This window comes from Panthera leo, chromosome F2 (assembly GCF_018350215.1).
Source record: "Panthera leo isolate Ple1 chromosome F2, P.leo_Ple1_pat1.1, whole genome shotgun sequence".
Classification (NCBI taxonomy): domain Eukaryota; kingdom Metazoa; phylum Chordata; class Mammalia; order Carnivora; family Felidae; genus Panthera; species Panthera leo.
Genome location: NC_056695.1, coordinates 38,088,857 through 38,115,698, shown reverse-complemented (window position 1 = coordinate 38,115,698; position 26,842 = coordinate 38,088,857). Strand labels below are relative to the sequence as shown.

General features: G+C 39.8%; 2 protein-coding genes across 4 annotated transcripts in view; one reads left to right on the top strand and one right to left on the bottom strand.

The window, feature by feature from the left end:
• The window catches only part of NECAB1 (N-terminal EF-hand calcium binding protein 1), a 192,502-nt gene that overhangs the window by 66,102 nt on the left and 99,558 nt on the right, over window positions 1–26,842 (bottom strand). The gene's annotated exons all lie outside the window — the stretch shown is intronic.
• On the top strand, window positions 5,916–6,596 carry LOC122211146 (protein GUCD1-like). Of its 2 annotated transcripts, XM_042924256.1 has the most exons (2): window positions 5,916–6,307; window positions 6,425–6,596. In XM_042924256.1, the coding sequence occupies exons 1-2, from the start codon at window positions 5,916–5,918 to the stop codon at window positions 6,594–6,596; spliced, it is 564 nt and encodes a 187-aa protein (XP_042780190.1). The 2 variants fall into 2 exon arrangements, with proteins under 2 accessions (XP_042780190.1, XP_042780189.1); XM_042924255.1 differs by having other exon boundaries at window positions 5,916–6,596.

The following is a 26,842-nucleotide window of genomic DNA, read 5'->3' as shown; positions in this document are numbered from 1 at the left end:
TATGAAAAGTAGGAGACATGGAAGAAGTAAAAATAAGTATTTCTGTAAAATCAGTCAATAAATTCGTAAAATCAAAGAATGTAAAAAAGGAAACCATTTACTTAAAACATAGAGAGGAAAAGAATAAAGAATGTGTTCAAACTTAAGAAACCATCAACTTCATATAGACTGCTATATGCAGAAGATGTTATATACAAACCTAATGGGTAACCACAAATTAAAAAACCAGCAATAGATATGCAAAGAATAAAGAGAAAGGAATCCAAGTATATCATTAAGGAATCTCAACAAACCATGAAAGAAAGCAAGAGAAGAAAGGAACAGAGAAAAGCTTAAAAAAGCAACAAAACAATTTTAAAAATGGCAATAAATACATATCAATAACTACTTTGAGTGTAAATGGACTATAGGCTCTAATCAAAAGGCATTGGGTAACAAAGTGGATAAAAAAACACGACCCGTCTATATGCTACCTACGAGAGACTTGTTTCAGACCTAATGACACCCGCAGGTTGAAAGTGAGGAGATGCAGGAACACTTATTATGTAAATGGATGTGAAAAGAAAGCCATGGTAGAAATATTTATATCAGATAAAATAAACGTTAAAAACAAAGATGGTAACTCTTGTTACCAAAGACAAAGAAGGGCACCAAATAGTAATAAACAGGACAATCAAACAAAATGATATAACAATTGTACATATTTATGCACCCAACACGAAAGCACCCAAATATATAAAAGAGTTAATAAACATAGAGTAACTAATCAATAGTAACACAATAATAGTAATGAACTTTAACATCCCACTTACATCAATGGACAGAGCATCCTAACAGAAAATCAACAAGGAAAACAGTGGCTTTGAATGACACACTGGACCGGAGGGACTTAACAGATGCATTCAAAACATTCCATCCTAAAACAGCAAAATACACATACTTTTCAAGTACACATGGAAAAGTCTCCAGAATAGATCACCAAAACAAGTTACAATAAATTCAAAAATACCAAAGTCATACCATGCATCATTTATGACCACAGCCTATAAAATTAGAAATAAACCACAAGAAAAAAACTGTAAAGACTACAAATACATGGAGGTTAATTACATGCAAATAAACAATTAGTGAGTCAATCAAGAAATCAAAAAAGACATAAAAAGTTACATGGAACCAGTGGTCCAAAATCTTTGGGAGGCAGCAAAAGCAGTTCTAAGAGGGAAGTTTATAACAATACAGGACTACCTCAGGAACAAGAAAAATCTCAAATAAATAATCCAACCTTACACCTAAAGGAGCTAGAAAAAGAACAAACAAAACCTAGAATAAGCAGAAGGAATGAAATAATAAAAAACAGAGCAGAAATAAATGATACAGAAACTAAAAAAAAAACAACAAAAAAACAAAAACAAAAAAACAAAAAAACAATGGCACAGATCAATATAACCAGTAGCTAGGTCTTTAAAAAGATCAGCAAAATTGAAAAAAATTCGTCCAGGGGCACCTGAGTGGCTCAGTCACTTAAGCATCTAACTTTGGCTCAGGTCATAATCTCATGGTTTGTGGGTTTGAGCCCCATGTCAGGCTCTGTGCTGACAACTCCGAGCCCAGAGCCTACTTTGGATTCTGTTGTCTCCCCCTCTCTCTGCCCCTCTCCGGCTCTTGCTCTCTCTTAAAAATAAATAAACATTAAAAAATTTTTTTAAAGATAAACTTTAGCCAGACTCATAAAAAAAGAGAGACCTCAAACAAATCACTAATGAAAGAGAAGAAATAAAAACCAACACCACAGAAATACAGACAATTGTGAGGGAATGTTATGAAAAATTACAAGCAAACATGGATAAATTCCTAGAAACACATAAGCTACCAAAATTGAGTCAGGAAGAAATAGAAAATTTGAACAGACCGATTACCAGCAATACAATTGATTCAGTAATCAACTTTCAATAAACAAAAGTCCTGGACCAGATGGCTGCCAGGTGAATTCTACCAAACATTTAAAAGAAGAGCTAATACCTATTCTTCTCAAACTGTTCCAAAAAGTGGAAGAGGAAGGAAATACTCCAAATTCATTCTGTGAGGCCAGCATTACCCTAATACCAAAACCAGATAAAGACACCACAAAAAAGAGAATTACAGGCCAATGTCTCTGATGAACAAAAGAACATATTTGCAAATGGCATATCAGATAAAGCATTATTAGTATCCAAAACATATAAAGACTTTTTAAAACTCAATACCTAAAAACACAAATATTCCAATTAAAAACCGGGCAGAAGACATGAACAGGTATTTCTCCAAAGAAGATATCTAGAAGGCCAACTGACATATGAAAAAATGCTCAACATAACTCATCATGAGGAAAATGCAAATCAAAACCACAAAGAGATATCGCCTCACACCTGTCAGAGGGATAAAATCAAAAACACAAGAAATAACAAGTGTTGGAGAGGATGTGGAGGAAAAGGAACCTTTGTGCACTGTTGCTGGGAATGTAAACTGTGGAAAACAGTAGTGAAGTTCTTTGAAAAGTTAAAAATAGAACTACCCTATAATCCAATAATTCCACTACTGGGTATTTACCCCCAAAATACAAAAGCACTAATTCAAAGGGATACATGTACCCTTATGTTTATTGCAGCATTACTCACAATAGCCAAAATATGGAAGCAGCCCAAGTGTCCATCAATAGATGAATGGGTATAGAAGATATGGTGTGTGTGTGTGTGTGTGTGTGTGTGTGTGTGTGTGTGTAAAATGGAATATTATTCAACCATAAAAAGAATGAAATCTTGCCATTTTCAACATCATGAATGGAGCTAGAGAGTATTATGCTAAGCAAATTAAGTCAGAGAAATACAAATACCATATGATTTCACTTATATGTGGAATTTAAGAAATAAAACAAATGAGTAAAGAAAAAAAGCGAGAGACAAACCAAGAAACAGACTCTTAACTACAGAACACAAACCAGTAGGTAGCAGAGGGGAGTTGGGTGGAAGGATGGGTGAAATAGATGATGGGGATTAAAGACCATACTTATCATAATGAGCACTGAGTAATGTATAGAATTGTTGAGTCACTATATTAGACATCTGAAATTAACATAACACTGTTAACTATACTGGAATTAAAATGAAAACTTAGAAAAAATTATTATTCTAAAGCTGGATTGTTGTGGTACAAATCTATAAATTTACTAAAAGTTATTTAACCATACACTTATTATCGGTGAATTTTATGGTATGTAAATTATGCCTGAAGCTATTAAATATAGCTATAATATATTGTTTCTTTTCTTTTTAAAAAAATTTTTTTAATGTCTTATTTCTGAGAGCAAGAGAAATAGACAGAGTATGAGTGGGGGAGGGGCAGAGAGAGAGGGAGACACAGAATCCGAAGCAGGCTCCAGGCTCTGAGCTGTCAGCACAGAGCCCAACACGGGGCTCGAACTCATGAACCATGAGATCATGACCTCAGCCAAAGTCAGACATTTAACCAACTGAGCCACCCAGGTGCCCCTGTTTATTTTCTAAAAACAATTATACGTTTATTTTTAATCAGGTATTTGTACTTAAAAATGCATATATCTTTTCATGCCTATAAATACTCATTTGAAATATATATATTTAAAAAAATTTAATGTTTATTTATTTTTGAAGGAGAGAGAGAGACAGAATGTGAGCAGGGGAGGGTCAGAGAGAGAAGGAGACACAGAATCTGAATCAGGCTCCAGTCTCTGAGCTGTCAGCACAGCCCAACGTGGGGCTTGAGATCATGACCTGAGCTGAAGTGGGACATTTAACCAACTGAGCCACCCAGGTATCCTATCCAATATAATTTTTAATGGCTAAATGGTATTTTCTATTATATTCATAATTTATTCATCCAATTCCATATTGTTGGACACTTGGGTTGTTTACAACAAAAACTAGAAATTATGTTATGAAGATGCTTTACACATATGCTTAATTATTTCCTTAAGCTAATTTCTAGGAGTGAAATTACCAACTGTTTGTAGTTTTTTGTAAATTTTCCAACACATACAGTCCCATTATTGTGTTTGAGAGTCTTCATTTTCCTGTGTTTTTGAATAATGGGCATTACTATACTTTTTGACTGATAAACGTATATTTGAATTTCAATTTAATTTATATTTGACCATTGATAAGCTTGGACATTCATAGAATATAAACTATAATGTGCGTGTATTATACACACATGGAGAGAGTAGGAAAACCCCTTTGCATTTGTAAGCAGATAATTCAATTTATTCCTTTTCCACATATATCTCATTAGTGATATGTCTTGTACAGAGCAATTTCTACGAAATTTCAAGAAACAGGAAACTGTGACATATTAGAAATAGAATGGGCTTTGAAATAAGAGACTGCAGGGGCATCTGGGTGGTTCAGTCGGTTGAGCTTCTGGCTCTTGATCTCAGCTCAGGTCATGGTCTCATGGTTGGTGAGATCAAGCCCCTCATCTGGCTCTGCACTGATGGCATGGAGCTTGCTTGGGATTCTCTCTGCCCCTCCCCTGCTCATGTTCTCTCTCACTCTCTCTCAAAAATAAATAAATGAACTTTATTTAAAAAAATCACACAATCCAGTGTTTTAAGTTTATTTATTTTGAAAGGGGGGGTACCCAAGTAGGAGAGGGGCAGTGGGGAGGAGAGAGGGAGAGGGAGGGAGAGGGAGGGAGAGGGAGGGAGAGGGAGGGAGAGGGAGGGAGAGGGAGGGAGAGGGAGAGAGAGGGAGAGAGAGAGGGAGAGAGAGGGAGAGAGAGGGAGAGAGAGGGAGAGAGAGGGAGAGGGAGAGGGAGAGAGAGAGAGAGAGAGAGAGAGAGAGGGAGAGAGAGAGAATCCCAAGAAGGCTCCAGGCTGTCAGCTCAGAGCCGGACAAGAGGCTTGATCTCACCAACTGTGAGATCATGACCTGAGCTGAGACCAAGAGTCAGAAGCTCAGCCACACACAAAGCCGATGTGGGGCTTGATCTGATGAACCGTGAGATCATGGCCTGTGCTGAAATCAAGAGTAGGATGCTTAACCGACTGAGCCATCCAGGCACCCCTCTGGTTTTTTATTCTTGAAAGAATCAATAGGAGAGTCACCTTAGCAAGATGACATAGTAAGAAGCCTTGAGCCCTCCTCCTTGCACAGACAAGGATTTAGCAACAACTCACAGACAAATCTGAAAACTAATCAATGTCTCCTGCACCCTGGGCATACATAAAACCAGGTTCACTGAAGCCACAGGTGGGGACGCTTTCTTGCCAGAGTCCTTAGCCCTGGAACAGCACTACATGATCAGGATTAGCTTACAGCTTTTCTCAGTAGAGGTAAAAGGATTGGTCTGTGTATCTAGCGCTGCAACTTTGCAAGAGGACTCCCCAAAGGACTGGCTTCTGTCTTGCCAGTCTTGGCGCTCTGGCAGGCCTGGCACAGCCTAGCTACCTGGTGAAAACTGAAATAGATCCTCCATGGATCATCTGCCATGCTCGGCACGGACTGAGCGGATGAAAATCCCAGCTCTCAGCCTCCACCTGAAGAGGGAAAGAGTGTTCCATGCATCTAGCGCTCCAACTTCTCCACGGCTTCCCACAACAGTTATTCAAGTTGAAATGAAAGAACACGAAGTAGCAACCGCAGAGCATTAGAGACTCACTAATAAAGGTAAATGTCGCATACAGGAGCCTGTATTACTGTAATAGTGGTAGGTAAGTCATTTTTAATTCTAGCATAAACGTTAAAAGAGGCCTTCTCTTCCCCGCCCCCCCAGCAAATGGCGGTGGTGGCGGCGGAGGAACCTGACATGCACCGGCAGCACTCCTTCCCCCGGTCAAAGCCGAAGCTGCAGCGGGCGCCCCGGGCGAGGGGCGGGGGCCGCGGGCGCCCCGCGCGGCCCGGGTTATGAGGGCGGAGGCAGAGGGGACGCCGCTGGCACCCGGAGACTTTGTGCGGCTGTCCGCGCCCATCATCCAGCAGCTCTACCCCTGGAACTGCGGCCTGGCCTGCTCCAAGATGGTGCTGCGGTGCCTGGGCCAGCTGGGCGGCAGTGAGTTCGAGAGCGCCCTGAAGGAGCCGCGACTAACCAGGGGCATCTGGACTACTGACCTGGCCTACCTAATGCGCCACTTTGGCGTGAGGCACCGTTTCTGCACGCAGACCCTGGGCGTTGACAAGGGCTACAAGACCCAGTCCTTCTACAGGAAGCACTTTGACACAGAGGAGGCCCGGGTGAACCAGGTGTTTGCACAAGCCAAGGCCTGCAAGGTGCCGATGGAAAAATGCACAGTGAGTGTGCAGGATATCCAGGAGCACCTGGCACAGGGCCACGTGGCCATCGTGCTGGTGAACTCTGGGGTGTTGCACTGCGACCTCGGCTCCGGTCCTGTCGCGTACCGCTGCTTCGCCCCCAGCGGCCGCCGCTGCTTCTGCCGGACCCCTGACCACCAGGGCCGCTTCACTGTGCTGCCTGGCTACAACCGGGCCACTGGCTGCCTCTTCTACAACAACCCAGCCTGTGCTGACCAAATGTGCAGCACCAGCATCCGTAACTTCGAGGAAGCCAGAACCACTTATGGCACATAAGCCTGTGTGACAAAGCCCCAGGGAAGTCTTGGAGCCCAAGGCGTGCCTGCTTTGCCCACCAGCGTTGCGCGTGTCATCACGTCACTTACCCCGCACACCTGCTGGTTGCTGGAGGCCGCCGCAGAGCATCTGAGCTTCCCCGGGGACCCCAGGCCTGACTCCAACCATGCCCTGGGGACCTCCACAGTCCCCTCTGTTGCCTGCAAACCAGACCCAGGTGGAGAAGCCTGAGATCGCCTCCCCACAGACCTGGGTGCCGAGCCCTGGAGAAGCCGCCTGTCAGGATGGCATCGGTGTGTTTGGAGACAGTGTAGCCAACCCCGGCTCCCAGGGCTGGGGACTCCTCCCAGGGGGGACTCCCCCCTGTCCCCCAGAAGTGCTATAGACCTCCTCCCTGTGCCCTTTGGTGAATGCTGCCACTCCCTCCCGCCTCCCCGTGGGCCCAAGTTCCTGTGGCTGGTTGTCAGGCCTCTGGGCCCTGAGGAGGGCAGGGCCTCAGGCCAAAAGGACCCCGAACCTCACCCCGCACCCTCCAGGTACTATAGCATTGTAGGGTGGAGGGCTCTGAGGGGAGGAGACAGGGTCCTGGCTCTTCCTGGCTGGCAGTGCTGAATGTACTCTGAGAATGCCTGACACTGAGGGCCAAGAACAGCCACTTGAGTCCCAAAGATCCACCCCCCCCCAACCCATGAGGCCTCCTGACACTAGCCTAAGCCCTGACAGTGGGGCCCATTCTCTGGGTATGGGGAGCCCCAAGCCTCACGGTGCTGGAGGTGCTGGGGTGCTAGGGCCTGCACTCCTGAGGCAGTGGGGGGGATAGCCTGTGGCCTCCCACCCACCCCAGTGTTCATGCCAGGACATTTTGCACAGAACACTGGGTCTCTTTTTTCTTAACAGAGAAGGGTGATACCTGCCCAGGATCACACAGCACTGCACGTAGCATGGACCATTTGTTTTTTGTTGTTGTGGTTGTTTTTTTTTTGAGATTTAAGGTTTCGCTTGTGGGGAGTGAGGGTCACCCTCAAGTAAGACAATAATAGTGAGATTCAGGGACTTCAGAACCATGGACACCTCTGTTCAGAGGGCAGATAAGCCTGCCCAAGTTCTCTTTCAAAGAGAAAGGGACTCACAGCTGGTGGGCTGAGTGCCAGGACCCCTCACCTTGTAGACAAAATCCGGCCATCAGTCTGGGGAGAGTATATCCAGGACAGTGGTGGGGCTGGGTCTTGAATGCAGGTCTGTACCTAAAAACTAAGGGAAATGGATCATTCCCAAAGGGGCTGAGGACACCCACCCCTCGTGAGCGGTCATTGGCAAGGGAGCAAGGCTGCCCCAAGAGCCACACGGCAGCTGCCATCCCTCCGGACCGCAAACCATGCTCAGCATCTGCTCCCACCAGCCGGCTGGCGCCCCCCCCACCACGGCTGCTCTGAGGGGCAGAGGTGGGCTCTGTTTATGAGGGCCGTCAGACCACCCAGCCGAATCGCTCCTCGGCACCAGATGCAACCTTTGGCCGAGACAGAGGCGCTATTAGCTGGTTAGCTAACAGGTCAGCCAGCCTGGTGTCAGAGACTAGCATTGCCTTCAGACTGGTCTCGTCTCTTTTGCCTTGATGCTGGGTGGCCCAAGATCCCAGGGAACTCTGGTGTCATGCACAGGAGCACCATGTGTGGCAGCTGAGGTTTGGGCGTCCTCAGGAAGGGTCTGGCTAAAATTGTGGTAAGAATGGATGCATCAAGGAAGGCAATGAGGAAGCGAAGCTTTGGACGACTGGTGGGGCCGTCATGGAGAGCGGCCTCCAAGGAGAGTGGTCATAGCACCTCAGTCCATCGTGCGACATTTAGAAACACTCAGTCCCTGGGCAGGCCACAAGTTAGAGGTCACCCATCTGGCAGATTAACAAGAAAGCTACCTGTGCCTGAGCCGGTGCCATCTGCCGGGGGAGGGTCATGGGGGTAGGATGCAAACCACACTATGTTGTGTTCTTGCACATGGCATGAAAATAAGGCTGGAGAGAGCCCAGACTTCAGGAACTTCTGCCCATAGCATGTGGCACCCATGACCCCTGTCCACATGCTAGGGGCCCAGCGAAGCCCCACTGGACGGTTGGTTTTGTTCACTGCAGCCACACAGGGACAAAAGGGATTTTTTGCATTGAAGAGAGTTTATATATATATATACATATACATATACATATACATATACATATACATATATATATATGTATATATATATATATTGTTTATAATGAACCACTCTCAACAAACATTATTCTCACTGCAAAATGAAAAAAAAAAGTTAAAAGAGAAAGTATTACAATAGAACTGTAACCAAAATACATTAAAAGATACACAGTATGAATGCACATAAATTGTGACAGTAACAACATGTGGGTGGGAGGAGAAGCTAAAGTGTAGAGTTTTTGTATGTGATTAAACTCATCTTTTTAAAACAGACTGCTATAATTATAAGACATTTTATGTAAGCCCTAAGATAGCCATAAAAATAATACCTATAAATGTTACACAAAGAAAAAGAGAAAGCAAAGCCTATTAATACCAAAAAAAAAGTAAAAAAAAAAAATATAAGGGAAGACAGCAAGAGGACAAGACAAAGGAACAAGGCTAACAGAAAACAACAAAACGGCAATAGTAAATCTTTCCCTATCAATGATTGCTTTACATATAAATGGATTAAATTCCCTAATAAAAACGCATAATATGCCTGAATGGATTAAAACAAAACAAAACAAAATGCACAAATTGCTCTATAGGAAACTCATTTCAGTTTTAAGGACACACATAGGCTGAAAGTGAGAAGATGGAAAAATATATTACAGGGAAATGGTAACCTAAAGAGAGGAGTGGGTACACGTACACCACACAAAGTGAACTTCAATTCAAAAATTCTCTCAAGAGACAAAGGATATTATACAATGATAAAACAATCAATCCACCAGAAAGAAATAACAGTTATAAATTGTAGATGCATTCAACATCAGATCACCTAAATATATAATGTAAACACTGATAGAACTGAAAGGAGAAATAGACAAAAACATAATAATAGGACACTTCAATAACCCACTTTCTAAATGGACAGAACACTCACACAGTAAGGAACCAGAAGATCTGAACCACACTATAGATCAAATGGACATACAGACATATTCAGAACATTCCATCCAACATCAGGAGAATGCACAGTCTCCTCAAACACATAAATATTCTCCAGGGAAAATCATATGCTGGACCATAAAAGAAGTCATAATTTTAAAAAGATTGAAATCATATCAAGTACCTTTTCCAACCCCAATGGTGGAAATCATTAACAGGAGAAAAACTGGAAAACTCACAAATATGTGCAACTTAACACATTCCTGAATAACCAGTGGGTCAAAGTAGAAATTAAAAAAAAAAAAAAAAAAAAGTGAGACTAATGAAAATAGAAACACAATATACCAAAACTTATGGAATGTGAAAAAAAAGCAGTTCTAAGAGGAAAATATGTTGTTCTAAACATCTACATAGAAGATAGATATCAAATAAACAACCTAACTTTATACTTCAAAGAGCTAGAAAAAGAACAAGCTATGATTAAATTTAGCAGAAGAAAGAAAATAAAGATTAGAGATAAGTGAAATAGAGGATAGCAAAATAATAGAAAATTAACAAAACTCAGAAATGGTTTTCTGAAAAGAAACAAAAGTGATGAACACTTAGCTTGATGAGAGAAAGAGAAGAGAGAGAGAGAGAGAGAGAGAGAGAAAGACTCAAATAAAACCAGAAATAAAGAAGAGACATAATGGATGTCACAGAAATATAAAGGATCATAAGAGACTACTATGAATATATGCCAACAAACTGGATAACCTAGAAAAAATGGATAAATTTCTAGAAACATACAATCTACTATGAATAATCATGATGAAATAGACATTCTCAACAGGTCTATAACTAGTATGGAGATTGAATCAGTAATCAAACACCTCTCAACAAAGACAGACACAGGTCCGGATGGCTTTGCTGGTGAATTCTACCAAATATTTAGAGAAGAATTAACATGAATACTTCTTAAACTCTTCCAGAAAACTCACGGCTAGTGAACACACCCAATTTTATAAATTCAGCTTTAATGCTAAAGCCAGACAAGGATACTGCAAGAAAAACTACACACCAATAGCCCTAAAGAATGTAATGCCAAACTCATCACCAAAATACTGGCAAACCAAATCCAACAGCACACTAAGAGGATCATACACCATGACTGAGTGGGATTTATCCCTGGAATGCAAGAGTGGCTCAACAGGAAAATCAATTAATATACCACATTACAGAATAAAAGATAAAAATCACATGATAATCTCAATAGATTTGAGAAAAAGTTTGAATAGATTCAATATCCTTTCATGATAAAAATGCTCAACAAATACAAGTACTCCACAACATAATAAAGACCATACATGAAAAACCCACAGCTAAAATCACACTTAATGGTGAAAAACTAAAAGCTTTTCCTTTAAGAGCAGGGACGAGGCAAGAATACCCACTCTTGCCACTTCCATTCAACATAGTACTGGAAGTCCTAGCCAGAGCAATTAAGCAAGAAAAAGAAAGAAAAATATCCAAATCAGAAAGAAAGAAAGAAGAAATACTCCCCCTGTTTGAAGACCATATGATCATGTACATAGAAAGCCCCAAAACTTCCATAAAAACTTCCATAAACATACTGTTAGAACTAATTCTTTAGTTCTAACACAAACTCCCTAAGATGGTAAAATATGAAAACAGCACACAAAAATCAATTGCATTTCTATACACTATCAGAAAAGGAAGTTAGGAAAATAATCCCATTTAAAATATTATCAAAGAGAATAAAATATTTAGGAATAATCTTTTTTTTTTAATTTTTGAATTACATCCAAGTTAGTTAGCATATAGTGCAATAATGTTTTCAGAAGTAGATTCCAGTGACTCATCCCCTATGTATAACACCCAGTGCTCATCCCAAAAAGTGCTCCTTAATGCCCCTTACCCAGGTAGCCCCTCCCCCCACCCACAGCCCCTCCAGCAACCCCCTCCAGCTTGTTCTCTGTAATTAAGGGTCTCTTATGGTTTGTCCCCCTCCCTGTTTTTATATTCTTTTTGCTTCCTTTCCCTTATGTTCATCTGTTTTATACCTTAAATTCCTCATATGAGTGAAGTCATATGATATTTAACCAAGAAGGTTAAAGATTTGCACACTGAAAAGTAGAAAATACGGATTAAAGAAATTTTAAAGCAGATACAAATAAATGGAAAGATATCTCCTGTTCATGGGTTAGAAGAACTAATATGAAAATGTCTATTCTACCCAAAATGATCTACATATTTAATGTAATCTCTATCAAAATCCCAAGAATATTTTTTACAAAAATGAACAATCCTATAATTCACATAGAACCACAGGAGACCCTGAACAGCCAAAGCAATGCTGAAGTACAACAAAAGTGGAGGCATCATACCTCATCATTTCAAAGTATCTTTAAGAATTACAGTAATCAAAACAGGATGCTAGCATAAGACAAGCATTCATAAAGTGGAATAGAATAGAGAGCTCAGATGTGAATCCATGCATATCTGATCAACTGATCTTTGACAAGGAGGACAAGAATACACAATAGGGAATGAAGTATTTCTTCAACAAATAGTGGTGGGAAAACTGGATATTCACAATCAAAAAGAATGAATTTGGACCTTGAACACTCCCATGTTCACTGCAGCACTATTCACAATAGCCAAGATATGGCAATGACCTAAATATCCATCGACAGATGACTACATAAAGAAAATGTGGTATATACAGACAATGGAATACAGCCTTAAATTTACAAAAGAGGAACTTCTGTAATATGTGACAACATGAATGAACCTTGAAGATAATATGGTAAGTACAAGAAGCAGGTCATGGAAAAATAAAGACCGCATAATTCCATTTGTATGAGGTATCTAAAATAGTCATATTCAAAGAATCAAAGAGTAGAACAGGGATTTCCAGGGGCTGGTAGGGAAGGTGAAATGGAGAGTCACTAACCAACAGGCTCTAAGTCTGTTAAGCAAGATGAATAACTCTAGAGATCTGCTGTATAATGTTAGAAATTATAGTCAATAATAATGTATGGTACATTTAAAAGTTTTAGAGGACTGATCTCATGGTAAGTATTCTTACCACAGTAAAATACATCAATAAATAAGTAAAAATAATAAAGTTTGAGAACCCTGAGAAAAACAGAAACTTTTCCAAACCTCTGTTTTCAAATGATTCTTACCACATGAGTGTCCTTTTTTTTTTTTTTTTTTTTTTTTTTTAAACAAAAGCTTTATCTTCAAACTCACTGACCAATCTTTGGAAAAAAAAGGACAAGATAAAATGTGTATATGAGTACCTCTTATTTACTGAATATCCCTTTGTGAAGGTGCATTAAAGAAGGAAATAAAATAAAACCACCTGCTTTTGCAGTAGATTAAAAAGCATTCATTCAACAAACACGTAACATTAACACACACAAAACATAAAGAGTGCAAACAAGGTTTTAGCCAAACACTAAATACACATAGAGCTTATTAAATAGGGAGCATTCTCAACATCAATTAAGTGTGTGTAACTATTAAAAAGTCTCATTTTGAATGAGAGAGAGATTTAACAACAATAACAGGGTATATATCGTCTGATATGTGGAAAACAAAATTCAGTATCAAAAATCACTAAATTTCATGAGCAATCAGCTAATCAATCAAAGACTATGCATTATAGAACTGGAAGGGACCACTGAGTCTAAATTCCTCATTTTCAAAATGAGGTTCAAACATATTAAGGATAATTTGCTTGAAATCACACACCTCTTCTAGACTAGACTAGAATACAGGTGTCCTTTTCCTTCTGCCCCTATCAAAAAGTGTTTAAGCCACAGAAAGCCTCTTGATCATTCCTGACTCATTGTTAAGCATCTCTGGAGAGAAACAGCAAGTTCCAGTCTCATGAGGCTATGAAGGGCAGAGGCTCTTGATTATAAAATCGTGCCCTTAAGAGCACTGTTGGAAGGAAAGCTTTTCAGAACAGAAAATAAGCAATTACACAGGAGGAAATACATCATCTAAATGGCAGCTGAACTTCTCTTTAAGCGGACAGTAGCAAAAAGACAGCATAATTTCTTGAGCAGAGACACTTAAATCACATCAGCATCAGGGTTTTCTCAGAAACATTTACAGCCTTCAGGTAAGGATTTATGGAAGCCTATACTGGAATTAGTATCTCTAGGCTGACAGTGATTTTATTTATAATTTCCTATTCCTCTTTCATATTTGATAGGTTTTTTGTGTTCTGTACGGAATCACTCAAAAACTTTAATACTGAAATGTAAAATTAAGATTCCAGAAGAAACAAATATATGTTATACTCACTATCCGTCAATCTACTTGTCATCCCTGAGATAAAAACATTCAGATAAGCATAATGATTCAAGTACATTTATGTTATTAAAACGTATCAAGGAAATGACGGAACAAAATTAATTCACTTATTATGTAAACAATAAAAAGCAAACTTCAAGTAGGCACTTTGAGCTTCAGGCTTCGGGTAGTATAAAAAATGAAAAGACTAAGACGGTGATAAAACTCTGATAGGAATCTTGATTATTTCTTAACAAAAGGATTCATTTTAATCAGAAGCTTAGATTTTGTTCCTTTGCCATGGCAACAGATGTAGACTCATGTACCTGGAAGGTTACAATGATAATCTTCATTATGCTCACAAAAGGCTCTGTGTTAACAGTTTAGTGATTGGACCGGAAGGAACTAGTTTGAGTATTTCTACTCAGTTCTACGTAATATTTTTTTGATGCTCATGGAGGATGTGATTCTATGGACAGTCTTGGCCATTAACTCACAGTATGACTTTAAGTCCATTAACTCCTCTGTGTTTTTTTCCACAAATCTGTGGGAACATTGGTCTCAGTTTTCATCCCAGAACAGGTTAGGTCTGTATTCACTGGTTTATCTAGTGCTGAATGCAAAGAAAAGAACGACTTTCTTGCTTTTTTTTATCAGCAGGTGAAGAAATTCTCTCATCATGCTCTACCCTTCTTGTCATATGACCTCAAAAAATGTCAACATGGGGCGATGCAGAACACACAGAGTCATGGCCATTCTGCTCCAGGCATCCTGATATTTGACATGATCCATGAATGTTCCTGTTCCAATATATAAGGATTGAAGTCAGCTGCCTCCCTATTGAGCAACTATTTTCTTATTGAAATGAAGAAAGTGAGTCTGTAATATGAAACGTGGAAACTCTAAACTCTCAGAGAAAAGCAGAGGGAAGCTTTTATTTCTTCTGATGAGGGAGGGTGCCTTCACAGCACCTCATTAAATACTAATGTGGTGCTCAGAGAGTGTGGGTCCTGTCCTTTGACTCTCATCAGGCCTTCAACCACCTTTTGCTAAGTTATTAGATAACAAAGGCTTTAGGTCTTTTCCTTCCCAGAGACATCTGCTTTTAAAAACTTGTAAACACTGGACTCTTATGGACTGAAAAGTCTTCGAGACTTAAGAGAAATGGGTATTTGAAGGTGGATGTTTCAAGAATTCCTGAATCCTTGCCCGTGCTCTCAGATCACATTCTTGTGGCAGGTGGAGGTTCCCTGAGAACAGAACCTGTTCCACCTGTTGCTCCTTAGGGTTCCTCTGCAATCCTCCTGCCACTTTCTCTATAGGCTACTCCCAGCCACTGATTGAGCACAGGGAAAGTTCAAGAACTCGGCCATTTCTGCCTGACGTGGGGCTCCCTACTGGCCTGGTCAGGACTTTCTTGGTGGCTCTTCCTTCCCCACTTTCATGTTTCTGTCCAGGTGTCAGACCGGCACCACAGTCTGAAGGTTCTTCCCACAACTCCTGCTTCCTCTTCCCTTTTCCCTTCAGGGAATCTCTTGAATTCCCAATTCCATCTTGGCATCTGCTGAGAATTAAAGCAGACTCAGTACTCCATGAATATTTGTTGTGCCAGATGAAGGAATCTCAAGATGAACCAAATGAACACTTAGGGGAGGTGAAGAGAGTGGTGAAAACTTAGATCGAGCACCTGTAATTTGCCAGGTGCTCAACTGGGAGAGTCTTGGTGCAGTTGGGCTAAAAGAGAAGTTGAGTTAAAGTTTTCTAAATGATTGATATGTATTAAATGCTCACTAAATAGTAGCTATTCCTATTAATAAGAGTTAACTGGACTGTGTAGCAAGGTCATGTGGGTAGGAGATACTGAGGTCATGGAAGATGGCAAAGAACCAAGCACAAGAAGAGATCAGAAGTATGAAAGCAGCATGGTCCAAGCAGTACTCTGGGCTCAGCCACTTGGCACAGCGGAGAATGCCCTGGGAGCTCTGCTTCTATTCAAGTTTGGGGCCTTCTAGGAAATGTTCGGCTCTAGGTCGCCCCCAGTACTGAATTTGTTCATTTTTCAGGGCTCTGTGGTTTTATAGGTTTCTAAATGGTTAATATCATCTCTGATTTCGGCGAAGTGGGGCGGGGGGGGGGGGGGGAGATACCAGTAATTAATCCATTAGTGGTACTACTCCAGGTCTAAAGACAAGGCTATATTTTCAATTTGGATTTGGGGCTCCAAGTGGAAATGGGTGGAAGAAGGGGTGAGAGCAGACAGACTCTTGGGGTAAGACCCTGACTCCTTCCTATCTGAACTTATTCTCAAAGAGAACTCCCAGGCTTGGCAGTTAGCTTTTCCATCTGCTTAAAGTGCAACTCCATAGTTAAGTGTGTGATGGTGGGCTTTTCTCAACTGCAGTTCGATTAAAGAGACTTTCCAGATGTCAGATATCATGTTGAGGCCACACTCTTCACCTCCTAAGAGAGCATAGTCCATGACTAGGAAAATTCTACAGAATACTACACAGGATACAGAGCCTACAGAAAAACAAGCATCACATCCTGTAGCAACAGTAAATACAAAAAGGAATATTTTTTAAACCGACTGATTGTTCTCAAAGCTATCTAAATCATCTGTCAGCAGTAACTTTCAGAAGGCAGCTCCAGATTCCTTAGTAAATTAAGCCTACAAGTGAAAGCAATCCTAATTCATTACATGCCAGTACACTTGCCACAAACATAATTAGTTTAGTCTCATAAGAGCATCATTTTTGAGAGGTTAATAAATCCATCCATACTTTCCCCAAAGTCCCAGGGGTCAACTTTCACTTGTCCATGCCTGATGTATGCTGCTGAGTTTTGAAGTGCTATGAACTTCTCAAAGAATTGGTAGTTGTTTTATTAACATAAGATAGTACTGCATTTCAGCATTGCTAAAGCATACAATCTGATGGTCTGAAAATAATTAGAAGATCTATTTACCATGCCATATATTATGGCATATCCATCTTGATTCAACCTGCCATTGAAACTCTTAGGGTTAGATGTGTTTAAAAATTCAGACTTTTTCAGAATCTAGAAAGCGATACCTGAGATATACACGCACACATGTAAAATACATTCATCACATATATAACACCCCCCAGCAGAGTCTGGGGTAATATGCTGTAACGACTATATTGATACCTTTGCAGCATACTCCTGAGTATTAAAATAGATTTTATAACCAAATGGATTTTGATGCTAAGCTGACCAAACAACAAGAAAACCAAAGCATTCCGTTTTCAGAACTTCCTGGATTTCAGAATTGCACAGAAGTGGATCTGCAGTGAATTTGCATCCTAGCTCCTCCTCAAACAATCCCCACAAGAACTGTGGGGACAGAAGATAAAGAGCTGCCAGGGATTCAGCTTGAAACTGAAATAGGGGACTTTTATTGCTATTTGCTCATTCTTTAAGACTCATTTGCAAACTGTCTCTTAGGCTGCATAAAATACAGAGTAGCTACCTAACACTTTGGGTACAATGAGTAATGTGGGGGAACTGGATGAAACTGGGGAACATGATGAAAGTGGAGAATAAGAAAGAAAACAGCCCCTTCCAGCCACTACCCTCTTTCCTGTGGCCACAGAACCATTTCTCATCATAGTCCCCTCCTCATAGAGGCTGAAGATCTGATTATTTTACGTTAAACCTTGTGGGGTAGTGAAGGGGTTCACATCATTTCCTACTGTTTCTCTGTCAAATCGACAATTGCTTTGTCTGCCAGCTGAAAAAGAGCCTGTAACAACAATGCTCAAGACAGTTTATCACACCACTTCATTGGTGGGCAGGGCTAATTTTTGTTCCATATTATGTTTCTTTTGGCACGTGACATCTGGCAACACCCTGAACCTGGCAGGTGCTTCTTGTGTGTTTATTAAATTGGACTGAGAAAGCCTGTTACCCTCTCCAAACCACACTTTTTGTTTGCTTATTGCTTTTCAAAAGAAGACTGTTACCTCAGTGTTGAGGCAACTCTGAATCTCTTCAGGATTCAGAGGCACTGGATTCTGCTCCTGGAGCTATTTATAACTGTGGGTAGGCAGGTTCCACATCCCTCCTTTGTGCTTCCAAGGGGGCTGTAGGAGTATATGTTCTGTCGCTGCAGATGATCTGTTTTGATCATATTAATGAGGAGATGGCTGACTAGGAGCTGTGTTTCCTTTTCAGTTGTTCCCCTATATTGTTATGAATTAATTTCTGTTGGATTTTGCTAATTTTGCTACTGACAGACACCTGCACCTCCATACAATCATGTCTCTGCCCATAAGCCACAGTTTGGTCTGTCACTCAAAGATAGGGATGTACCTCTACGTACTCGCCAGACAGGATCCCCTAGAAACAAATCCATTCGTTTCAACTCTTCATTTGGTTTTTGTGAGTCAGCTGGAATGCGGATCCTTACAATGAAGGAAAATTTAATGAAGCACACTATCCGTTAAAAAAAACATTCAGAACGCTAAACTTGTATTTAATATCTTTGGAGGATCAACATTCCAAACGTTTATTTAGATCAGTCTTTGTAGAAAGACTAACCTAAACAAAATCTTATTTAGATTAGCCCTTGTAGAAACAAAATGTTTTGATTGTTGTTCTAAGAAATAACCCATATCTGTATAAAGCTCCAAACCACATGCACAGCAATTCTGTCCAATAACAAAGGCTGAAACTTGGGAAAGGTCCCAGAAGTAAACTGATAACTAGTCTCTCTTGACTCCCTATTATGAGCCACATGTAGTGACAGACACCCTGTATATGTGGTCTCGTTTAGTGCTCTCGATGTCCTTGGGAGGGAGGTACAGTTATTCGCATCTGGCAAATGAAGAAATGACAGTGCAGAGGTTAACTTGGGCATATGCTAGCAAGGAGCAGAACTTGGATTCAAATCAAATTTTACCTGATTCTAAAATTGTTCTTTCTGGAGACATCTCCGAAGACAACCCGATTTACACAGTTTGGGGGAAGATAGTTTTCCATATGTTATTGTAGAGGGGTGACCAATGCAGAACTCAAAGGCAGAACTGACAAGGAAATAAAAGTAGGTTTCCTTATTTTCTAGCATTATGTATGTCCTTACGTACCGTGGGAATCAGGCTCTCATTATAATAATCGCTAAAAATATTTATGTGGGGGAAAAAGTGTTTGGATCCGTTAAAAACATAACTAAACATTATCAATCCAATTTATATATATGATATGATATTTATGCCACGTCTTTTTCCTCCTTGCTCTTTACATTATTGGCATGAAAATGAGGCTTCTGTTTCTAAGAAACTCTAAAAATATTACTCACCTGCACCTACCATGTTCTGCCACATTATAATCTTGGTTACGGCTCTAAAAATGTCAGAACAGAAGATCGTGAACTGAGGATGTGTCATAGTCAAACACATTTTAAAGGCAAGCTCAACCTAATGGACTAAGGAATAAAAACCCAACTTTGAGAAAACTTGATGCTGGCCTACAATTTAAAAAAATAGCATTATTTATAAAATACAAAATTGTGTGAGAACTAGGATTAAAACTGCTAATTCCTTTCTTTTTTCCAGTCTTCCCCAGTTGGCCACAAGACACATCTGGCCCCTTGCCGAGGACCCTGACTTCTCTGGCACCAGTGAAATCCAGGCAGGCTGGGTGGGGTGGATAGTTATCTTTCCAAGAGTTGGTCAATTCAAAAAGAGTATGCCGCTGCCCTAGGCACGCAATCATTCCAAATTTTATGAACAGGTTTTTGGTGGAAATTCTGCACACCTGTTCCCTCCTCGCCTTCTCCCTAGTTCCTTAGAATGGGCAGTTACTTTGGCTAACTTGCCCAGAACTGGGACTGCAGGCCCTGAGTCCCTCTCCTCTTCCAGATGATTCACGATCAGCAGTGATCGACAGTATAACCTCACCTCTGCAGTGAATGAACATATAGTCAAAAAATTATACTGAGAAGCTTAACTAGCTCTAGCACTATAAGAGACTTCAAGACAGGAGGGTGACAGGTACGTAAGAATTGATAGGAGCAAGCAGGGGGACATACAAGAGATGCTTTGAGAGCACACAACTCCTCTTGAGGGTTAAGGAAGGCTTCCTGGGGGAAGTGACATTTAAGCAGAGTCCTGTAACATCACCAGAAACGTTACAGGACCAACCAGATGAAAAGCAAGTGGATAACTGGAGCCCTGAGAAAGAATCTGTGGAGGTTAAAGGAATTCATCCACTCAGAAGGACCACTACATAGCAAGGCCCACTCGGGGGAGAGACCATGAGGGATTCAGAGAACTGTAAGTAGCTAAGCATGGCTGGGACAAAAGTCACCCAGAACTGGCAAGAGGTGGACTACAGGAGGACTACAGAGATGAGCAGGGGTACTTGGTGGGCAAGGAGGGCCCCAGCTTCGTTGGATCTTATGTGTCCTGGGCAAAGCATCAGAACTTTTCTCCTGAGGTCAATGGGGACCCATTGCAAGGCTTTAGCCATTTAGGTTTTAGGGTAAGGGGAAATCTTATTTTGGGGAAAATATTTCTCATCCTGCAGGGTGGAATGTGATTCACAGGCAACACTGGAAGCAGAATAATGAACTCTGTGTCTGTGGCAAAGGATCCCGGTGAGAATCATGGCGGGTCTGCCTCACACAGCCTAGACAGGAGTAGAGAGAGAAGACAGACAATGGGTGAGAGCAATATTAAAGAGCTAAAATTGTTGGAACAGAAGAATGATTTGACCATGGGGATTAAAGAGTGTGTCCCCTTCAGATCTTTGTTGCCTTCCAAACCTAAGAACGGCCCGTTTATTTGGGTGATAGCCATAAGGGTGATTTCTTTTTCATTTATAATGTTTATTTATTATTTTATTTTAAATATTGTGTGTGTGTATGTATGTGTATATATATGTATTCACATATGTATGTGTATACGTATATATATTATACGTATCATATATATTATATATATGATACATATATATGTGTACATCATTATATATATATGATATATATATGTAATATATATTATATATAATATACATATATTATATATATATAAAGGATATTTGATAGGCGGGATATTTAGTGATTTAATTTTTTTAAAAGCCAGAAATCACGAAGTTAACAAACGTTTGCTAGAATAATTATTGCTCATAGTTGACTGAATCATGAGATAAATCGAGACACATTTCTCTCTCATAAGCAAGATAACACCTGTGAGTTAACCTCTCACCTACCACAATTTATTGAAATATTGATTTTCAGATGATGTAGAAAAATGACAGGACTATGTGAGGAAGAGTGATAACCTATATATTTTGATATTCCCAAGAAAACAAAGAAAAGTCTTTAAATATTTTCTGGACATTTTGCATCACTGTGGTTTTGTTTGTTGTTGAAAACCAAAAATTCTTGGCCTTTGTCCACTACTTCTGGATCGTGTAAAAACATACACCAATAGGGAAACACACAACGCTGGCAACGCTAGCTTCGTGTTTCGTAATTCATTTTGACTGTTAATAACCAAAAAAGAATGAGATCAAGAATGGCATTTTTAAAAATGAGAAAAATTCTTAGTTCCATTATATTGCTTTTAATGTGGAATAAGTAATGCTTGTTGAAAATAAAGTGGTGCTTTATAGAATTCATAAAAATGATTCAGATTCACATACACATAAATACGCATAAAATGGCATAATATACACAACTTTTCTTTCAAGGAATAAGGATCAATATTATGTCTGAAGTAAACATTATCCTCATTTTTGAGGTCACAGTTGGGAAATCAAAATAAGTGTTTGAAAGAAGAGCTCACCGAATTGATCCCCACGTGACCAACTCCATTCTGTCAAATTTTCAGTATCTCTCTGCTGCTTAATGATTAAACTCTAAATTTCCCAAATTGCCTTTCAGCAAATACCCACTGGCATCCAAAACAGTGGGTATTTTGAAGCATCCAGAAGTGCTTCAAAAACACCGTGCTTCCCAAATTTCCATGAGAATGCATTGTGTTTCTCATGTTTGTTTATGTTACTTGTTTTCCTGAAAGTGACTTCCAGTCCCACTATATTCTACCAATCTCTGCCCATAGATCTGCTCTCCATCCTTTGGCATACTGCTTACATGCATTTACTCCTTGATAACTTTCCAGATTAGGAGGACAAAGCGATGCTTTCCTATTTTCTATTCTTACTCTAACGAGTTTGAACCATTTCTATCAAATCTATTCCAAACTCCACAATGCAGATAGTCCTGGGTTACCCATTCTGCTCTAGGGTGAGCCTCTAGAGAGCACTGCGTTGCAAAACTTGGATTCCTTTCCATTTCCCAGCATGGCATTTCTGCTGAATCAGTGACTGAACTGAGCCTTTCCTAAGAGACATGGATTTTCTGTCATTTAAAAAACTGGAATCTTTTCTGAAAGCTGGTATTTTTGAAATACTTCTTTAAAAGCCTTTTTAGAATAGCCACCTTTAATATTAACTCAAAAAATGTATTCTCTTGTTACACATGTTTTAGCTCTATTGATACCTATTTCATGATGTATACATTTGTATATGTGGGTTGAGATAGCCTTCTAAAGATAAAACATACATGATTCTATTTTCCAGCATTTGTAATATTCAGCTAAGACAAGGAACAGATATGTAGGCTGGTTTTAAACATCAATTTGGCTTCTTTCAATGGAGGTAGATATTAAGATAAAAAAGCAGATAAAGATTCCCTTCCACCACTCCATCTCAACACACACATACACAGTTAAAAGTTGACTACTATTGGTGATTTTAAAGATATGAACACACTACACTGTATGGAAAGCAATTTGACAATAAATTTCATATTAAAAAAAAAGATGTGAACACATATTTTTTGATTCTGCCCTTGTAGAAATCGAGTTTAATCCTCTTTCCTGAGTGCAGACTGGACTTCTTCTAGTGAACAGAATGTGATAGAAGTGACGAAGTTACTGCCATGGTTATATTATAACTTTAGTCTCACTCTCATCATAGTGTCTCTGTCTCTTTGCTGGTCTCTCTTTGTCTCCTTCTCTCCTTATGAGGACCTGCTCTGGAGAAAGCCAGCTGCCCTGTCACAGGGGCATCCCTGTGGAGAATTTCCATGATGAGGAACTGATTGTGCCAATAGCTGCTAAGAAGTATTCCTCAAGCACCTTCAGATGTTTGCAGTTTCCAGTTCAAAATCTAACTATAACTTCATGATAATCGGAGTCAGAATCAGCCACTTAAGCAACCCTTAGATTCCTGACTCTCATAAACTGCATGAGTTAATTGCTACTTTAGGGAGAAATTTGTTACAGAGCAGTAGATAACTATTACAACCAACAAGTCCTAAAATATTTTTTTCTTTTCTCTCCAACCAACCACGATTGTTGTTATCTTTTCAAGAAATTGGCTACAAACCTAGCTTCAAGCCTAGAAGGTCTAGGAAGAAATTCACAGGGCATTTTTATGAGATTTTTGACCTTGAGGGAGTTAGCTAACTTTTTTGGCCTCAGTTTCTTTACATACTTAAAGGAACAAAGCAGAATCTACCTAATAAAATATTAGGATTAAATAAGATTAAAAAGCATTTAGTACAGTCTTCGGCAAGTGGTAATTAATAAATATCAGCTATAGTATTATTATAATTTTGGTTCAAAAAGAAAAGCTAAGAGGTGGACCGAGTCGACATTCAATCTCATAGAGTAGCACATAGCCAGTATTTGGTCATCTACGTGTATAATTAGAGAAAACAGTCTCCTTCCCATACCGCCAGAAGTTAGGCTACTTGGCAGGTGATACTCTTAAAAAGTGAATATGATCCATACCAGAAGTTCAAACCTAATTTTGTCCAAGTCCGAAGAAACCCTAGGAGTGTGTCACTTTTGAACCACACCAGAGATTCCAGACCATACTACAACCTTGTAGGGCTATGAGACCTATAGGCCACATGCTAGTACACAATGGTCAGATCATTAAATAAATCATTCTATGGGGGACAGACAATACTATGTGGACACAAGTGCTCTCGTCCCACAGCCACACAGGAAGCAGAGGCGTAACACCACATTTGTCTTGTTTTTGCACATGCTATTCAAATAAGGACTCTGGCAAAAAATAAATAATCCTCAAGTAACATTTAGTATTTGTTTTGCAACAGCAAACAAAGAGAAAGAACAATGACATGATAATAACTGATGCTTGTCATATCCAGAAATACAACACAGACCAATTTTTAATCTCTCCCTCTGCGCTTTTCCACTTCAGGCAAAAGAAATGAGTCTTTTCAAATGTGATTCTCATGACAGAAGAATCCCATGCTGTGCTGTGTATCCCCCTAGATATGTCTGCATTAACTTCTCTTTCCCTTATCTATCTTTGAACACGTCAAAGATCAATTCTTCAGAAATGGGGCTATAACTTCACGAAGACAACTGTAGTTCAGAACTGTGTCTTTAGGCAAAGTAAGCCAGCTTTTCTGTTTAAATAAAGGAGTGTATTTTGGACTTTTAACTTCATTAAGCAGATAATTAACTCTGCATTTCTGTCAAGAAATTAAGCGATTTAAGGAAGATAAATTTAAAAAAGATTTCCATGAAGAAAATAGCGAGCTATTCAAAACCATACGTACATGACACATGATACAATAATTTCTCATTAGATCTTATTTCTTGTTGGGGTGGGAAAAGGGGTGCAGGGCTGGGAGGATTGGGAAGATTGTCTGAAAACAAAGTGATCATGAAGAAAAAAAGTGGTTACAGGGATCCCTGTGGATTTAGGGGTGCACTGGAGGTTTACCTGGGGCCTCTGACACATGTCTAAGAATTTGAATTTTTTTAAGTCCTCTCAAGATTACTTGCAAGACCATTGCTTAGTTTTTATACACTCATTCAAGAAACAGTAAATAAGGTGAAATGTGACAAACTGCAGTCAGCATGACCTGATCCTGACCACTGAGAAACAATAGCCTCTTCTAGAAATGAATGAGGGCCTCTAGCAGAACCAGTCCCCAGCTACCCACTTGAAAGGTCAAAGGGGGGCCGATACCTGCAGGCTCTTTTATCTTCTTTCTCTCTTCTCTCTTAAAATCCTGCCCCTTCTCTGACACTCGCTTAAGTCTTACCTCCTCCTTGAGTTTTCTCTGATTGCTAACTTAACATTGAGCACTCATTTGTGAATGTCAAGTTTATTCACAGCCTGGTGTACCAGCAATTAAATACATTTTATTCACTGTTTTATTATTCATTTTTTCCTCTTCTGATAAAATAGAGAATCTGTTAATGTTTTACAAGTTTGTATTTGTGGTATTTTGTGACAAGGTTTTTAATTTTTTTTTTTAACGTTTATTTATTTGGGAGAGAGAAAGAGCGCGAGCAGGGGAGAGGCAGAGAGAAAAGAGAAACGGAATCGGAAGCAGGCTCCAGGCTCTAAGTGGTCAGCACAGAGCCTGATGTGGGACTCGACCTCATGAACCATGAGGTCATGACCTGAGCTGAAGTCAGATGCTTAACTGACTGAGCCACCCAGGCGCCCCTGAAGTTTTAAAAGCTTTATTTGGTATTATGGAAAATTATCTTGTTCGTCTAGGATGTAAGATTTTAAGTGCAGAGTCGTAATTTCCTACAGCCTTGCAGCTCTGAAGAAGAATCTGAAATCTTGCATAACACCAACAGGCATAAGGTATGGCCTCAAAGTTCAGATCAGAGAAATGGGAGAAGGTGAGCCAGAAAGCTAAAGACTAAGTGGAGACTAGTTGGATTTGGCGGGAGACAGAGACGATGGCTTGGTTCTTCCCATAAGTGAGCATGGGTCTCAATGTTCAAACTCATCATATCAGCAATGGAAGATAAATGACATGTCACAGAGAAGCTACTCAATATGGTAGCTAACCTAGTTACCAAATTTATATACAAAAAAAAGTCGTGTTTCAATACACCACCAATATGAAGTTAGGAATATGAAGAGGCAGGCCAATTAGAAAAGCAACAGAAATACAAAACATCTGTGAATTGATTTAACCAGATGTGTTTTGAAACTATATGAAGTATCATAAAAAACTTCATGAGACCCAAAAGGAAGCTTGGATGAATGGAGAAGGATGTATGCAGCTGCATGGGAAGGCATATTACCAAGATGACAGTTCTCTTCAAGTTACAAATGTAATGTAAATCCATAAAAATTCCCATGGAATTTTTCCTTAAAACTGGAAAACAATGAAAACTTACATGAAAATGACAAGACAGAAAAAAATAACTCTTTGGAAAAGAAGAATAATAAGGGTAGATTTGCATTTTCACATTTTCAAATATACCCAAGTGTTCAAAAATTAAGACAACATCTTAACAATACTAGATAATATAGCTTTACAAGTGGAACAGGACAGTGAGCTTGGGCACAGATCCAAGTAGAAGTATTTGACAAACGGTAACTATGGCATTTTAGTGAATGGATAAAAAATGGAGAAATAGTGCTGGAATAGTTAGCTATTTGGGAAAAAAAAATCAGGTGGGCTTCTATTTGGATATTTTCAGATCCTGTATAAATCTACCCAGAGCTCAGAAGGCCACCGAGATTTCTGCTTATTGATCTCTGGTATATTAGCCTTTCTTTTGGATACATTTCACTCCCCAAGTAAAAAGCTAAATATTTCTTCTCTGACATGGCAGGTAACTTCCTTTGTTTTCTAGTTAATGTTCCATCTATCCCTCTGGCAATAGACCATGTATATTAAAAAGTATGAACTTCTTTGCCCAGAACTTTGCTTATACACCATTTATATTATTTTAGCATTAAATTGGCATCTCAGCATTTAGTTATCTGCTCCTG